The sequence below is a fragment of the Periophthalmus magnuspinnatus genome, chromosome 1 (genome assembly GCF_009829125.3).
Source record: "Periophthalmus magnuspinnatus isolate fPerMag1 chromosome 1, fPerMag1.2.pri, whole genome shotgun sequence".
Lineage (NCBI taxonomy): Eukaryota > Metazoa > Chordata > Actinopteri > Gobiiformes > Gobiidae > Periophthalmus > Periophthalmus magnuspinnatus.
The window spans coordinates 5,208,211-5,226,110 of record NC_047126.1 but is presented as its reverse complement, the minus strand read 5'-3'; the positions used below and the strand labels follow the sequence as shown (position 1 = coordinate 5,226,110).

The window sequence follows — 17,900 nt, the reverse complement described above, 5'->3', positions numbered from 1 at the left end:
AGACACCTTGGCAGACACATTGGTTGTCTCACTACTTTGCATGCTGGGACAGATTTTCCAAAAATACCACCGGGGTTTATCGCGTCACATGCATGTTTGTTTGTGAGTATAAACATGTCACACACACTTTTCTGTGTCTCTGTGTCTTTAAAGTCACTGCATACTGGGCGCACTGGCACGTCAGATACGCTCTTACCCTCTTTCTATGATAAGCTTCGGTTTTGCAAGTCTGATTCCTTTTCTCCGCGGCAGGATCATGACCTCCCCCAACCTCTCTCCACTAGCATTTATGAGAGGTTTATGGTCGGATTGGTGGTTAGAATGTGCAGAGATCATGGTCACAGATGTACGTGTGCACGGCACCAGTCACACTCCCACAATCCGCAATCCTCCTGATTATGCAGCATTTCATTAAGAGCGCTAGATGAGCCCGTGAATGAAAGTGAGAGGAGAGGAAGAGGAGGACAAGCACAGCAAGAGAGTAAGAGCTTTATAATCAGGAGTAGATGAAGGCGGGTCGTCATTGGCTGTGTTTTAGAATATGTACTGTGTGTGCGTCAGTGTCCTGTCACTATTACTCTGTCCCATCTTGTGTCACTTTGCATTTGCATGTGATGTGCAGGCTGTAGGGCTGTGTGCTGCTTATGTGGGTTTGTAATAGTCTTTGTGTTGTTTGTTTTTTTCCACTGGTACACGCAACACTATTCGGCTGTATAAAAAGCTTTAATATTCTTTTAAATTAACCCTAATATGCGATTCAGATTAACAAACTAAAGCTGTAACTGTAGTGATGGCTCAGTCAAATGAAAAAGAAATCTTGCAAGTTAATCTATACAAAAATACCCCACAATGCATCATGATAGAATATTAGAACATCGTGTACCCCAAACGTTTACACCAATAATGCCAGCCAATTTGAACTTGCTTTCTAAATCTTGCAGATGCGATGGTTTTAACGTTCTGCAGCAGTAATAATGGACAAAGTGTTGTTCTTTGGCCCTGGTGGGAGACTGAAGCCCACACACAGGAGAATGGAGGGTGGTATCAGTAGGTAAAAAGGCAGGTCACATGACTCACTGGGTACTTCAGGGCTAAAAATAAGCACTTGCGTCACTATCGGTGTCTCACACTGACTGAAAGAGAATTCCTATCTTTAGAAAATAGCCTGCATTTTAGTTTGAGGTGCTTTTATCCTCAAGGCACGCGGAAATGCATTTGTTTACCTAGCATAATACAGGTATGGATGAGGATGCGGAATATGCAAAATATTTACTCATTAACGACACCTGAAAAACAGCTTTGAAAACGCTAATCACTAAATCCACCCATCGTTCAATATATGAAAGATAAGTCGATTTTTTTTGCGCTACTGGGACATATTTGGTTATTTTTTTGGCTTGTTTCCTCATTACAAACAGACCTGGATTGGTGTTTTGTTGTTGTTGTTGTTGTTGTTGTTGTTGTTTCAGTCACACATGTTTAACGCACAAACGCTGCATATTTAGGCTGAGGTTCGTCTCTCAAACAGAAAAACACTCTGTTCTAGGTCTGTTTTTGAGGATGTAACAACATTATAACACGATTTAAAGCTCAAAAGAGTCAATTTTGTGTAATATAGGACCTTTAAACCGTAAAAAAGATGAATGAATAACCTGTATGACTTATTACAGATGCAAACTAAATACTAAAGTGTTTCATTCTGCCGTTTATTTATTACAGCTTGTGTTATTTAAATGTATAATATTGTAGATTTAGAGGAGTTTTCTGGTTTAAATCTGCTCTTTTTGTGTTTTTTGTGTCAGTGGCATACAATAGTTTCATTATTATCGTTTATTGTCTATATTTACTTCAGCTATATATCAAATTTCAAAGTGACAGACCGAGTAGAGAAAAGTCTTTGTTGATCATCCAGCCTTGAAAACCTTAACACTATAACTAATAAGGCTAATGGACGGCACATAGAGAGGGACCTCTTCATTGCGCACGTTAGCATCCTTAGTTCTCTCTGTTCTTTCAGCTTTTTAAATGAATCACTTTACCTTATGTTGCCTCTGTTTCCTTTTCGATCATTTCCACAGCACAGACAAAACATATTTTAAAGAAGATTTGTTGTGCTCGTGTCTGCGAAAGTTAAGCAGCTTCTTAAAATCTGCGGGATGAGTGACGTCTGGAGATTTCAGATCCCTGGTCACAGAGGTGTTTCTTCTCTTCACCAGTGCATAAAACAGTCTCACAGATTCAGTATTTTTTTCTTGACAGTGGTTTACTTCCTTTAGTCAATACGTGTGGATATAAGGCCATCATTATTTCAGATCATGCACCACTGATAATGAGCCTGAAGACTTCGGGTAATAGATACAGACCACGGAGATTTAATACTTTACACTTTCCTACAGAGAGTTTGTCAAATTTATGTCAAAGGAAAGGTAATAATACTGCAGGAGTATCCTATGGTTTAATATCGGAGTAACTAAAAGCTTATCTTAGAGGCCAAATTATATCCTACAGTGACAAAATTAAAGAAAAAAAATCAACATGAACAGGTTAAGAAGACTGAAACGGACATTTTACGGCTTGACGAAGTGTCGGTCGACTCTCCTTCACTTGATTTGTTTGAACAACGCACAGCTCTCCAGACTGAATTCAATCTGTTGACAATGAAGCAAACTGAAAACCTTTTAAATAAATGTCTCCAACAGCAGTTTGATCAAGCTATTCTTACAATTAATGGAGAACATGGAGTTAACTCAACAGATCCTTTGGAGATTAACCGTACACACAACTGTATACGTCTAAGTCCAATGGGGATGAATTGCTTTTTGACAGTAAGCTTGGTCTGTCCACTACTGAGGAGGAGTCAGCTCTAGACTTGGAAAGACCCTCCTCGAAAGAACATTATTTTAAGGCAGTCGCATCCAGGCAAAACGGGAAATCACTGGGACTGTTTGGCTTTCAAAGTGAATTTTTGAAAACGTTTTGTAATGACTGAGCCCCGATCCCGCTTTCTGTTTATGATGAGCCCCGAGTCTGTGGTTTGGTCCCAGAAACTATGAGACAGGCTGTTATATCTCTGATTCACAAAAAAGATAAAAATAAATTGGAATGCGGCTCATTCTGACCCATTTCCCTGTTAAATCCCTATTAGATTTTTACCAAAATTCTCGCATATCGTTTGGAAACCGTGTTGTCTTCCTTTAAATCTGATGGCCAAACGGGTTTATTAAGAATCGCTACTCATTCCACAACATTCGTAGACTCCTGAACATCCTCCATCGTCCCACTCCACCCGACACATCAGAAGTAGTTTTATCACTTCGGGCGGAGTGGGATTATCTTTTCTATACACTTGAAAAATGTGGCTTTGGTTTAAAGTTTGTTTCATGGATACACACTTTGTATTCCTCCCCGGTTGCAGCTGTCCGCACAAATAATAATCTGTCACCCTTTTTTAAGCTAGGACGTGGAACAAGACAAGGTTGTTCTCTATCGCCCATGTTATTTTCTTTGGTCGTTGAACCTTTGGAGATTGCAATACGTAGTGACACTTTTATTAAAGGTATTCAGAGGGGGGATTCTGAACATCAAGTATCTTTGTATGCGGACGACAGCCTTTGTATGTGTCTTGTGAAGTCTTCCACATTTGCTTACTCTACTGAATGACTTTGGGAAAATATCAGGCTACAAAGTGAATATGCAAAAGAATTAATGCCCATAAATTCAGTAGCACTGCAGCCTGTCCCTGCTGAGGTCAGTGCCATTTAAATTAAGGAGTAAGGATAAAGTGGCCAGGAGTATAAATTACTAATAATTATAAACTATTATAAACACCTGTATAAAACAAATTTAGGTCCATTATTAGACTGTATAAAACATGACTTTGAACACTGGACTGCATTACCATTATACTACATTACCATTATACTACATTACCATTATACTACATTACCATTATACTACATTACCATTATACTACTTTACCATTATATTACATTACCATTATACCTGTGGGGCAGAATAAACTTTATTAAAATGAATATTTTGCACAAATTTCTATAACTTCTTCTTCGGTTCCTATCTTTCTGACCAATACTTTTTTCTCAAATTTAGATAAACTGGTATCATCATTTGTATGAAATGGAAAAAATCCACGCATCTGCAAAAAATATTTTACAATACCACAGAGATCATGGAGGACTGTCATTACCTCATTTACAATATTATTACAGTCCATCCTATATTGGTGCAATGTTGTACCAGAGTCTGTATTTGGGATTGTAAATGGTTGAACCTTGAGATTGTGTCTTGTCAGTCTGTTTCTTTAGATTCTCTGCTTTGTTCAAAGCTGCTTTTATCTCGATTATTAGGTAAATTATTTTTAAACTCAGTGGTTAAACGTTAATTTAAAATGTGGACGCGATTTAGGAGGCATTTTTGTGTTAAAATAATGTCAATATATGCCCCACCTGTGTAAAACCACAGTGACTGTTGACTCTTTTACATTTCCCTAGAGACACTGAAGGACCTGTTTACTGAAGTTTAGCCTCATTTAAAAGATTGAAAACAAAGGACCATATCCCTGATTCTCATTTCTTCAGGTATCTCCAGCTTTGCAGCTTTGTGCTCATTCAACCTTTTCCCCTCGCAGCCATTGGACTCTCTTGGTTTATGCTCATTGGTAAAGTTTATGCTGCACTCAACTGATATAATATGACTCATGTCATGATTCATGTTAAAACAAAGTCGGAAGAGGAACTGGATACAAATTTCTCTGAAGATGTACGGCAATATGTTTTAGATAATATTCACTCTTCCTCAATCCACTTAAGACCAAGAGTTATACAGTTTAAAGTTGTCCATAAACTACACTGTCCAAAGTAAAGCAAAGATCAAACCAGAACTTGATGCTTTTTGTGATCGTTGTGACACTGAACCACAGACACTGTCACATATGTTTTGGTCAAAGCTGAAAAACTTCTGGCAATCCATTTTTAAATTTCTTTCTGAAGCATTAGGGGCCAATGTTGAACCTGAAGCCACAATCAGAATATGTGGCCTGTTGATCTTATGATCAGAGGTTGTACCGTACTATTATTACTACTATTAGTACTATTACTTCAATGGGTAATATTATCTTTATATATTTGTTTATGGTGCAACAGGGTGGGTTTGTTTTGGAGTTTGGGTGTAAAAAAATAGAGTAATGTGTTTAAAATTGTTGATATCTAACTGAATGCTCAATAAAAAAACACTTTAAAAAATGCATGTCTACGTAAAGACTGTGATACTTCCTCACTTCCTTTGACTTATTAAGCCATAAAAATGAGATCACAACAATAAAAAAAATTAAAATACTTGCACAATTCACGCTGTTAGCTGCATGTGCATATAAGATAAAGCAACTTGTTAGGATAATAACTGCTCAATATGGGGGGAGGGTCATTTATCCGTGACACCAGCTGCCTTTTGTTCCAGAAAGCAAAGGAGTTATCACGGATGTTGTGCCTCCCACATTGGAGACTGGTGGAGGGTGACGGTGTTTTGGGATTGTCTTATTGTGCAGCGTGTTGAATAGAACAATATTTGGGATGGGCGTTAAAAAATCGTAATTAAAATGGGTCAGAGTTATCATGGTTTACTCTCTGTGTTGGGTTTATTTACATGTTGTTATTAATTAGACATGCAAAAGAAAAACATGTGTAACAGTCGAGAACTTTTCACCAGTCTGTATAAAAATAAGACGACAGGATGAAGCCACTCTGCTTTATTCTCTCTGTGACAGACATAATACGTTAACATTAATATGTCCTCACATTGACTCTGCAGTCTCCAACATGCGACTGAGAGTTGAACAACAAAATTATTTTGAATTTAAATGGGAGGTAGTGGAATAAATATTGTTAGAAACAAATGCACCAGTTACTGTTTTACATGCATAAAAATAAAAAAAAAATCGACCACACCTGTGACAGACATATAGACACACGTTAATATGTCCTCACATTGGCTCCTGTAACAATGAGAAAACACCATGAGATGGCGTCTCATTTTCACGGCATAAGTATCATGTTACAACACAAGCTAACGGCAAAATTTTACAATCTGAATTAAAGTTACAAAATTTGAATTATTAATTCCAAAATACATTAATTGCATGTGAAAATATTGTCTAATTAACATGTGTTCTTGTATTGTTGCTAACGGTAAATTATCTTCATAAAATATATTATTATATATATTATTTAGCAAAAGAAACTTACCCTCTGCAATCTCCAACATGCGACTGAGAGGAAGGGAAGCTACCACAATAAAATACAAGGGAGCAATGCACACTTCCGGTTTTTCAAAATAAAACATCAAAAGAAAAAATACACACTGTTACACATGTATGTAATAATGATACGTTGACAATTAAACTAATGAGGTTTTGGGTACTTATTCGAGTACAGCCTAGTCTGCTTCTCATCTCTGTTTTAGTGCTGGTGTTTCTTACTGAAACTGAATGCATATATGCACTTTTAAATCTTCAGTCGCTCCTATAATTCTTAAGTTACACTCACCAAATTTTAACAGTAGATAAACTGAACCTTCTGAGATTTTTGGCAATACATATGGCTATAATTGTTCACTTACACTTGGACTTATCACTACTTAAACTAGGGGATGTTTTTTAAGTGTCCACCATTTTCGTTTTCGCACTGAATCGCCCGATCCAACACACTTTACATAACATTTAAAAGCATTTCTGGCTTATGGATCTTATTTGATCCTCAATATTACATTTTAAGTCGTTTATCGTCTGAGGTTTATTCACAAACACCTTTTCTTTAAGATCGCCCCACAGGAAGAAATCAGGACTAGTCAGGTCTGTGGAGATCACATACTGCCCCCTGTCTTTGAAAAACACTTATTATTCCTTTAATGACATTTACTCTTGGGGTTTGTGAATTTGACCCATGTCACTCAAAGATCCACTGTACATTGAGGGTTTGTTCCTCGGTGCTGTATTTGCTCAGATTAATGTGGGAAGGGTCGTTCTAAATGCTCTGAAAAAATAAAAGAAAAATATTTAGAAACATTTGTAGTTCATATCTTCAAATGACTGGGCCTATTCACATGAAACCAAAACTGGCATTATGTCGTAAAAAAAGCGGTGGATCAAAAAGGCAGGATTCAAAGAGAAAACCGGGTTTATTTCAAGGAAAATACAAAGGCCGGGCGTTGGGAGCTGGGTCGGAGGCTGAGGTGCTCATTGGGTCCAACAAAAAAAAAGGTCACAGGAAGAAAAACTGACGATAGAAATGAGCAGGGTCTTTGCACTCCAGAGGTTGTAGCTTGATTGCTGATTGGCTGCAGGTGAGAAGTGGGTGGCGCCAGATTCTCCACCCAGCTCCAGGCGCAGACACAGAACGGAGGGGGTAGACGACACAGAAACACAGGGAAAAACCCGGAATCCTGACACATTAACGTCTTGTCTGTCAGCACAGCAAACTACATGACAGTGATTTCACAATAGCCTGAGAAGTGGGATCATCATCAGCTCCAATAACAAGTGTTCTTTTGTTTTACCGTGGATCATACCTGGATGACGGAGGGATTACACAGACAGACACGAAATTAATCTCACGTAGAGTTACACAGTCCATCTGAAATCGTCAAATACCAGAACGTGAGAGCGATATATTTGTACGTCTGAGTCCCACGGTCGGGATCAAGGCTCCACGTGAGTCTGGTTTGGTGTAAAACTTTTAACTTTATTTCTGTAGCAATAAAATATGGTTAGACAGATCGTTCAGATGAATCTAAAATCGTTTGGAAGATAAAATGATAAATCATAATATCAGTGATCAAATGTAAAATGTAAAAAAGTAAAATGGATCAGACCTGGACGGCTGAGGGATTACACAGACAAAGTAAAAGTAGTAAAGTACTGTACATAAGTGTAAATTTTAGGTATCTGTGGTTTACGATTTTTAAAGTAGATACGTTTTACTTTTACTTCATTATATTTGAGAGCAGTATCTGTACTTTCTACGCTGCTATATGCTGAAAAGGCTTAGGGTTTATTTTTGAGCATATTTGTAGTTTGAGCGAGACCCGGCCCCGGATAAGCGGAAGAAAATGGATGGATAGTCTGAGCAAATGAAAATATACAAAGAAAAACAGGTAGGAAAAAACTATGAATGCAGTTGTTTCTATTGAACAAAATTCTGCAAAATCACTATATTTGAACATTTATTAGATCTCAAAGTATGCGCGAAATACTTTTACTTTGTGCTCTTTAAATACTTTTTTTCATGTGATATTTTTACTTTTACTTGAGTATTTTTTTGCTGCCGTATCTGTCCTTTTACTTAAGTAACAAAATTGACTTACATCTTCCACGACTGCATAATATTTGTGTTTTAAGGACCTGGCAAATTTTGGGAATGTGATTTAGTGAAATTCAAAAATGCCAGTTTCATTGCCAGATTTACTTATGAATATCTCTACATGTAATTTATTTTGTATTGTTTTATTTGTACAAACAGATTTTTCTACTGCCTTGGGATCTTGTTATTAATGCATGAAAATTCAACATCAGCAGAACAACATTTCTAACAGGTCTTTTCTTTTTTTAAACCCGTCGTAACTTAAACTCCAGCTCTGGCTCTTACATCTGGGTGTATATTTAATCGAGTAAACATTATCTAGTCCCACAGAAGACGAGACCAAGCACAAATCAGATGCCCAGGATAATTTGATCAATTACACTGAGCAGACATAGTAGTGTGCCTCCGAGTGTCTTCGTAGACTCTCCCAACATCAAGAGTCTCCTCCTGTTTTCTGTTATCTAATCTGAATCTGATGGAGTTACATTTACAGGAAGTCTCTCTCAGACACGTGCGCTGGAAGCCCTGCTGCAGTGCGGCTGCAGATTACTCTCTAAAGAAGAGACATGCGGCCGTGAGGAGAGTCACAAGTGTCACTTCAGACAAATATGTGGCCATTTATCCAGGAATGACAAGTGGTGGAAGAAGTACTTTGTTATTTAAGTAAAAGTACAGATACTGGAGCAAAAAAATTACGCTAGAGTAAAAGTAAAAGTATCACGTGACAAAATTTAATAGTACCTCTTTAAAAATGTACTTAAAGAGTAAAAAGTAAAAGTATTTTGCACAGATTTTGAGGCTTCAAATTTAGTGATTTTGATAAAGATTTGTGTTGAATTGTGTTCAACAGAATCAATCTTTTTTTTTTTTTTTTTCCCCTGTCTATTTTATTTGTATGTTTTTGTTTGCTGAAATTATGAACATGTTAAAAAATAAACCCTTCAGACTTTTCGGCAGGTCTCCAACAGTAATAAAAAAAAAACAACAACTTTTACTTTTCAGTCCAGTTCAAAAATATAGTAGAGTAGAAAGTACAAATACTACACTACATCTGAGAGCAGGTAAGAAAAAAGTGAAATGTACTTTAATTTGATTGAGTTTTGGTTGTTTATGGTGTTATCTAGTGGACACTTTCAGAGTTGCAGCCAGAGCATGTTTTGAACAGAACTTTATTGAACAGAAGTTACACTAACAAACAGAAGCATATTGTCTGTAGTATTAACACCGTAATATGTAAATTACACGTGGACTGTGCAGCTCTCAAAATAGCATCAGATAACCTTCAATGTGTGGACTTATAACCTTGTACTCAATATTGTTTACTTTATATTTTGCATTATAATAGACATATCGTGATTTTACATTTGTCTGTTCTCCAGTGTCACTTTCTCAAGCATCATTAAACCTGCAGAAAGACAAAACCACGTCTGCAGAGTCACTGATGTTAGAGTTTATTGCCGTAGTTCCTGTTACGGCACATGTATTACTTTACTACTTTTACTTTGTTACGTTCCACCACTGGCAGTAGAAATGTTGCTCTCCATATGACTTTATTTTCTTTCTATAGGACCTTTAAGTTGTGTTTTTGCTTGTTGAGGTGTTGTTTGTTTATGCATGCAACTAAAAAGTGTTGAACAAAGACATACATTTCCTGGTCAGGCTGGAGTAGAGAAAATCATTAGTTAGAACATTTTATAAACTTGTAAATTGTAGGTTTCTATTCAAAGATATGAAGGAATGAGCCAAAAGGAGCAAATTAAGAATGATGAGTTTTAAGAAATCATTGACAATATTGTTGAACAAGAAAACAAGAAGGCAGAAAAGTGTATTTGTACAGCACAGTTTGTACACAAAGTAATTCAAAGTGTTTTACAGAATAAGAAAGACATTAAAATCACAATACAACAAATCAAAGCATAAATAATCACCATAAAATTAATATTAAAACAGAAGAAAAAGGTCATAAAAGAAAAAGGTTTTACTGAAGGAGATAAAAGTAACATCACCAAGAACAATTTTCTTTAGATTTGTGCATGTTGTGCTTTAGAATTGGAAAATGAACTCGAACAGATGCACTGGAGCAAACGCTTTTTATACTTTCAAAACTCAAAAGAGCAGTGTTTCAGGGCTCTTTTGAGGATTTTAACTGTACCGATCTTATATCCTGAAGTCAGCCACGACGGAGACATAGACAGCAGAACCTAAATGTGTGAAATACTAATGTAGGAAGCAAACACACCTGGAGTGCTGATGCTGAGAAAACGCTGCTTTGAGACAGGATGCTTTATGACATGACAAATGCACGAGGTCACTGTTATGGAGGGACGGTCCGGCAGCTGTCAGCAAACCTGAGCGGCTCCGTTTGTGCTGTCACACAGAGTAACAAAGGCCAAGGAAGAAACTCGTCTTGAATGGAAACAGCTGAAATGGGTAGTTTTTCTGAAAATAAACATAAATTCTGCTGTCAGTTTTAAATACATTTGTAATGCCAGTGATTTTATACTCCCATACATTTTGCTTCTAGTAAAGGATTGCCAAGTATTTTTGTCAGCTTGTCACACCTTAATGTTGTCAGCCTGGAAGTGCCAAGCAGCTGCAGCACTCTGGTTGTTGAATGTGTAAAATGTGATTTGTAGGCCAGAAAGAAATCCTGAATGAATCAGATGAATAGTGGAACATGGCTCTGTTATTGCTGAAACAGCTGAGCAGATGCAAACCACATTAGAGAAGTTAGTGCCATGGTTCTCTTTTGTGCCACACAATATCCTGCAGCAATGCAAATAAAGTTTTGTCACCAGGAATCAGGGAACTGGAAGTGACACGAGAATAGATTTCCTCCCTGTTGAATTCTCTGTTTTCAGGATGAACAAAACACTGCCATGTGGAGATGTTCGACATTTAGCAGCAAATCATTGTATCTCAAATGCTCTAAAAGACAATAAGCTTTTATAAAAGGTGTTGTCAAATTCCAATAGGATTAATTATTCATTGTAATTTGAAATAACTACGGTACATATCATTTATCCTGATCTTGCACCAGGCACATTAAAACTCCTGTTAAAACTAGTCAGTATCTTGTACATTTGTATGGACAGTTTACACAGTTTACACATTTTAACTATTTATTAACTATTTATTATTTCCCAGCAAAAACATTTGACTCCACAAAGTGCCTAATGTAATGCAGAGTTCATGTTCCTCTGGTTGTTGGCAATTTAAAAAAAATCTATCCATATGTGACATAAAACAACGTGTTATACCTGTTCTGCTAAAGTTAGATGAATAGAGTTAGAGATAGTTGTGTGTGAACTCTTATGTCGGCCATTTGCATGCAAGGCTGGTTCCACTGCAGAGGAGAGAAGAAGCCTGACGCTCTGATTGGTGTAGGAGTTGCTAGACAACACATGTCCAGCCGGCTGGGAGGTGGACTACCTGTGGAGAAGAGTGCAGGAGAGAAAGAGTCAAAGAAAATTAAAGCTGAATCTGTGTTTCATTTGATTAAAAACATGTCAAAGTCTTGCTATAAATATTTCTCAAGGTTCGGTTGCATATTTTATTAGTAACTATGAACTGACAAAACAAAACCCAAAATCCCAATCAAGGCACATAATGATGTTTGTGGACACGTGGCGTTATAAGTCAAAGGTTTTAGCTCAAATGATTGACCCCACATGCGCTCCGTGTGTATTTAGATATGTATATGTATATAGAGTGTGTGCCATAGAGTCTGTGGTACATGCACATTTCTGACGCTTGCCAACAACACACATACTATGTAGATATCCGAGCCTATAATAGAAACAAGCTGCATGATGTTCTTTGCTGCTCTCGACTGAACTGAGTCCACAGTTTCCATAGCATCGAGAGGAAAAAGCAGAGGACAAGGATGAAAGTGGAAAATAGGCGGCCTATTTTTAAATAGAACCCTCATTCTGCTGTACTGTGTTCTCCTTCTCTCCTTGTCCTTAAGCAGAGCTGAAGAGGCTTAGCTCACAATATTTTTCTCATAACAACTGTACATTATTTTTGGTACTTTAAATGAGTAAACTATTAGAGTTCATTAAATAGAAAAAGAAAGGAAAACAACTCATAGTCTTTTTGAGAGAATGTAATAAAACTTAATTGAAATTTAGAGGATTTGGATGTGGACTGCATGGGGTTTTCCAGATATAATCCTCTAATCACAGTTATTTCACCATATGACGTAATTACGATCACATATACAAGAAGTCACATAGTTATCTGACATATATATAGGTGCAACATTTCATTTTTTTTTTTATTGAAAGTGCTACCAATGTGCTTTTCTCAGTGGATATACATTTATTAAAGAGACAGAATTTGCTGAAATCAATTTTCCCAGCACCTTGAGACATTTGCTCTGCCTCTTTCTCACCTTGGTATGAAATCTTATATTGATAAAAAAGAAATAAATAAAAAATACAAGTGAATTTAAAGGTATAGTATCCACTCTAACATTAATTATCCTAGTATGCACGAACCAGTTTGTTGTTTGTTGTTCTAAGTCACATTGCGTGCACATATCAGGTCACATTACTTTGTTCAGTACTTTATAAATGATAAGGAGAAGATCTAATATAGCAGAAGGCTGATGCTTACATCTACTACATTAGACACAGTCATCCCAAACACTGGTGTCAGTTCAGTGAAAGCCCGTGTGCAGTTCCCTGTGTGTCAGATGATTCATCAAACCAGTCCTGACAGAGAATAATAAAATGCAATGAAATGACTGTCGGGCTTTGTCTTCTGCGCTGTTTGTCTTTCAGATCATCAAAAACTCGAGAGAGAGGCGAGGATCTGCCGCTTGTTGAAGCACCCCAACATCGGTGAGCAGTGCACAAACACACACGTCTCAGGTTCAGGTGGCTCTGCGGAGGGCCATTCATCTTGTCGACACAGTTATGAATGCGTGCGAGAGCGAGTGTGCGCACGTGTACTGGTGTGAGAGAATGGTCTAATGATGATGTATCTGCGCGCTCGACCAGCTGAGTCAGCACAGACACCTCTGCTGACCCTCCGTTCACATGTCCTCATTATTTCTTTAGGAATAATGCTCTGCTTTACACACTGCTTTTTTAATTGTCCCTAATAAGTGTAAGAGGAGATAAGAGGACCTTTATTTTGTACCACAATGGAGAAATTACTGTGGTGGAACAGAAAAGTGCAAGAGCAGCAGCAGGAGAATAACATATAAAATCATATACATAAATAAATAATACTGTATACATAAAAAGAGAGAGACAAGATGAGATTTGTTCATATTTGTACATTATAAACAGAAATAACTGTAAAGAATGAAATGACAAAACAGGCAAGGCAAGTTTATTTGTATAGCACAAATAGATAGCACAAGTAGAATAAGAAAAGACATTAAAATCAAAATACAAACATATCAAAACATAAATAATAATAAAATGAACAAAGAAAGAGAGAAAGAGAAGAGTGTAGAATAAAAACGTCTCAGTCAAATGCACAGCTAAACAAATATATTCCGCATGTGTTTCTTCCTTGTTAATTGTTAAATTGTTAAATTTTACAACCACAACATTTAATCAACAGTGTTACAAAAATGTATGTTGCAGCGTGTTTATCCAGTTCACATGTTTTTGTGCAGTACGGCTCCATGACAGCATATCAGAAGAGGGTTTCCACTATTTGGTGTTTGATCTGTAAGTTTTTCTTTTGCTATGTCTAATGTTTTGATAAACTGTAAGTAATATAATAAAATATTGTTCTAACAGTAAAACAAGATTTAAAAAAAAACAAATATTTCACTTACCGGTACTCTAAAAAAAAAAATCTATTTTCTCTTCTGATTTTAGAGTGACTGGTGGAGAGCTGTTTGAGGATATTGTAGCCAGAGAGTACTACAGTGAGGCCGACGCCAGGTAACAGGCATCGAACACGGCTTTATGTCTGTGTCACACAGAGTACAGTGTGTCAGCCCGTGTCACACACAGAGTACAGTGTGTCAGCCCGTGTCACACACAGAGTACAGTGTGTCAGCCCGTGTCACACACAGAGTACAGTGTGTCTGTTTATGTCACACACAGAGTACAGTGTGTCTGTTTATGTCACACACAGAGTACAGTGTGTCAGCCCGTGTCACACACAGAGTACAGTGTGTCAGCCCGTGTCACACACAGAGTACAGTGTGTCTGTTTATGTCACACACAGAGTACAGTGTGTCTGTTTATGTCACACACAGAGTACAGTGTGTCTGTTTATGTCACACACAGAGTACAGTGTGCTGAATGTTTACCTTATATACGGTTGTCACCTCAGAGGTGCGATACATCCACTTGTCTCTGAGGCATCTCCGGGTGTTATTTATAAAAGTGATTAATGAGGTTCAGGCCACATTATTAATCATATGATGTTGCCAGCCTTACACTGTGTGCTGTGTGTTGAAGCAGTGGTTCCCGAGAGGAAAAGAGATTCACACAGGCTTAGCTCTTGTTCCTGTTCTTCTGTCATAATTGTTTTATTCCATGTCCTTGTCTGTGCAGTGCTCATATTCACATATTCAAATATTATCTTTCCAGAACACTCATTTACCAAATGATACATTGTAATAACAATTTCCCAACTTCTTTTTCTATCCATTCATTCATGGCATTTGCTTTTTTCCTTTTTTTTTTGCTTTTTTCTTTCAGCCACTGCATACAGCAGATCCTGGAGAGCGTTCATCACTGCCATGTTAATGGGATTGTCCACAGAGATCTGAAGGTTTGTATGACCATCACAGAGCGGCTGTGACTGTTAGGTCCGGTCTCCTGCTACTGGTGCGTTAAGACCATGTGTTTGATGCCTTCATGCCATTTTTGTGGAGTTTGTGTATCTGTCAGTGCATCCCTCTTTTTCATATAGTAACAAAATCTGGACTAAGACAGTTTAAATAATACCCACATCAGTTTTGTGAGTTGAATTTTTGTCAGTTGAGTTTTCCAGTATATATAAAATAAATATAAATATAAAATATTTTATATATATACAGACATGGTTTCAAGTTGTTTATATTCGACCTTGACACAGTCCTGAATCTACTTCATTCATGTCTAATTTAAATCTGTACTCTCCTGAGCTCCCAGGGGGTTATTTCTTTAGTTTGTTCGTATAATACAGGACATATAATAAGATGCCATATGTGGTGAATCGCTGGACTCCATAGTGACCTTTTGAAGATAAAGAATCTGTGAAATCATACAGGCTGCTGTTTTCATTTTTGTGTTGAATAGTCCAATTGTGAGTTTGTGTGCACAGCTGAGTGCATGTGGTTAAGTCATATGTTTGCCATTGACTGGCTGCTCTCAGACTGTCTGTGTTTAGGCTCTGTAAATGTTAGCATATGAATAATTCATTATAGCACGCTGCCTAACTGGCCTCAGGTTAGCAAAGACCTTTCTGCACCTGTGTCCATGTGTATGTATCTACAGTGGCCTTGTGCGTACATTTAGAAGTACACTTGACTGTCAGTGTGTGTCTTTTGTTGTTGCCCATATGTGGCTTAATGGCTGTTACACCCACAGCTAGTCCCCGTCCTTTTCTCTGACATACGTGTCGATAATGACATGTCTGCTAACACTTTAGAAGCATCCATGAGTGATTCACCCTCACCCTGTGTCCAAAGTCTTGGTCCCATCATGCACATCTGTCGTGCTGTCCTTTGTGTGGCAGAAAGAGTGTTGCCTCAGGCACTGATTTAGGAGCAGTTTAGCAGCTACAAACCCCTAATGTTAACTATTAGGATTTGGTTTTGGCTAATCTGATCTTAGATCTCTGTCAGTGAGCAGCATGCTGTCAGTGACCTATCGCCTCTAACCTGTTTGACTCCGCCCCCCCCAGCCTGAGAACCTTCTATTGGCCAGTAAGCTGAAGGGGGCGGCGGTCAAGTTGGCTGACTTTGGGCTGGCTATCGAGGTGCAGGGGGACCAGCAGGCATGGTTTGGTGAGTATTCATCCATCCATTTATGAATCACATGATTAGCCAAGCGACTGGTCATCCAGAACAGCTGACCCACTCGCCCTGCCATTCCATCTCTCCATCATCAACCATGTTGCCCCCTCAGGTTTCGCTGGGACTCCAGGCTATTTGTCCCCAGAGGTGCTGAGGAAAGATCCATATGGAAAACCTGTGGACATGTGGGCATGTGGTAAATAACTGATTATTGATTCTCTCGCTGTTCCATGAAAAGCTACAACTGTGCTGGTCTGTAATGCTTGATGACTAAATTAGACGCTAGTGCTAGTTTTACACTGTCTGCAGTATAACCTAGCGACCTTCCATGTGGTGTTGCATGATGTGGCATAATCTTTACTGTTCTAGGTGTCATTTTATACATTCTTCTGGTGGGTTACCCTCCTTTTTGGGATGAAGATCAGCACCGCCTTTATCAACAAATCAAAGCAGGAGCATATGATGTAAGGCTCACTTAGGCACCAGGCAGAGCACAGAGCATGACGTGATTTGCATATTACCTTAAAGAAATCTACTATCAAACAGTCTTTCTTTTTTGACAGTTCCCTTCACCAGAGTGGGACACTGTTACTCCAGAGGCCAAAGACTTGATCAACAAGATGTTAACTATCAACCCAAGCAAACGTATAACTGCCGCTGAGGCCCTCAAACACCCATGGATTTGTGTAAGCGTCAACATAGAAACAAGATGTCCACACATCTTTAGTCGAAATTAAGGAAAAGTTGTAAATCCCACACTTTCTTACAGCAACGGTCCACTGTAGCTTCCATGATGCACAGACAGGAGACTGTGGAATGCCTGAAGAAATTCAACGCCAGGAGAAAACTCAAGGTGAGACAACAAGTCTCTTTTCTCCTCCTCAGTTCTTTGTCTTAAATATAGCTTCATTCTTAAATATTCCTTCATTCTTTATCCTTCCTGCTATGACTTTTTAATCACACTATTTCTCTATTGCCTTTCTTTTTACCATCACTTCCTTTTCTGCTTTTACATCACCACAGGGAGCCATATTAACCACTTTGCTGGTCACAAGAAACTTCTCAGGTATGTTAATATTATTTAAAAATGGTGGCCTTCGATATTGAGGTTAACTGGAGATATGTTGAATTGGAAATTCTCTGCTATCCTCCATTGAATTATCACAGAACAACAGCAGTCTTTTCTCATCTTTGACCTCTTCTGTCCTTCAAACTGTTTCTCTTCCACTTTGCTGAGTCATGCAGTATATTTTTTCATGTTTTCCATTGTATTAGTTGTGATTGTACCTTGCTTTTCTTGCACTCACTCTTTGCTTAAAACATTTGTACTTTTTGACTTGTTTCATTCATCTTGCTTTTTTTTCAAATTCTTTTCCTTCTTTTGTGTGGATTTTGGGTAACCACTTGAGGTAAGCTTTTTGGACTGGCAGGGGTTATTGCTAATTAAATAGTTTTTAATTACTTTATGCTTTTAACGGTTACACATGCATGAATATGCATTGGCTGGTTTGGATGGATAGTAGTTTTGAAATGTTCACAGATCTTAGAATAAA

The 17,900-nt window shown here is 37.8% G+C and overlaps 1 protein-coding gene across 13 annotated transcripts in view; it reads left to right on the top strand.

The window, feature by feature from the left end:
- camk2d2 (calcium/calmodulin-dependent protein kinase (CaM kinase) II delta 2) overlaps nucleotides 1-17,900 on the top strand; it is a 31,675-nt gene that overhangs the window by 5,527 nt on the left and 8,248 nt on the right. For all 13 annotated transcript variants that reach the window (XM_055225020.1, XM_055225006.1, XM_055225031.1 and 10 more), the window contains exons 3-12: nucleotides 13,157-13,216; nucleotides 14,005-14,059; nucleotides 14,213-14,278; nucleotides 15,047-15,119; nucleotides 16,236-16,338; nucleotides 16,460-16,543; nucleotides 16,717-16,811; nucleotides 16,911-17,033; nucleotides 17,117-17,200; nucleotides 17,371-17,413. In XM_055225020.1, the coding sequence (XP_055080995.1) occupies nucleotides 13,157-13,216; nucleotides 14,005-14,059; nucleotides 14,213-14,278; nucleotides 15,047-15,119; nucleotides 16,236-16,338; nucleotides 16,460-16,543; nucleotides 16,717-16,811; nucleotides 16,911-17,033; nucleotides 17,117-17,200; nucleotides 17,371-17,413 (786 nt within the window). The remainder of the gene's footprint in view (nucleotides 1-13,156; nucleotides 13,217-14,004; nucleotides 14,060-14,212; nucleotides 14,279-15,046; nucleotides 15,120-16,235; nucleotides 16,339-16,459; nucleotides 16,544-16,716; nucleotides 16,812-16,910; nucleotides 17,034-17,116; nucleotides 17,201-17,370; nucleotides 17,414-17,900) is intronic.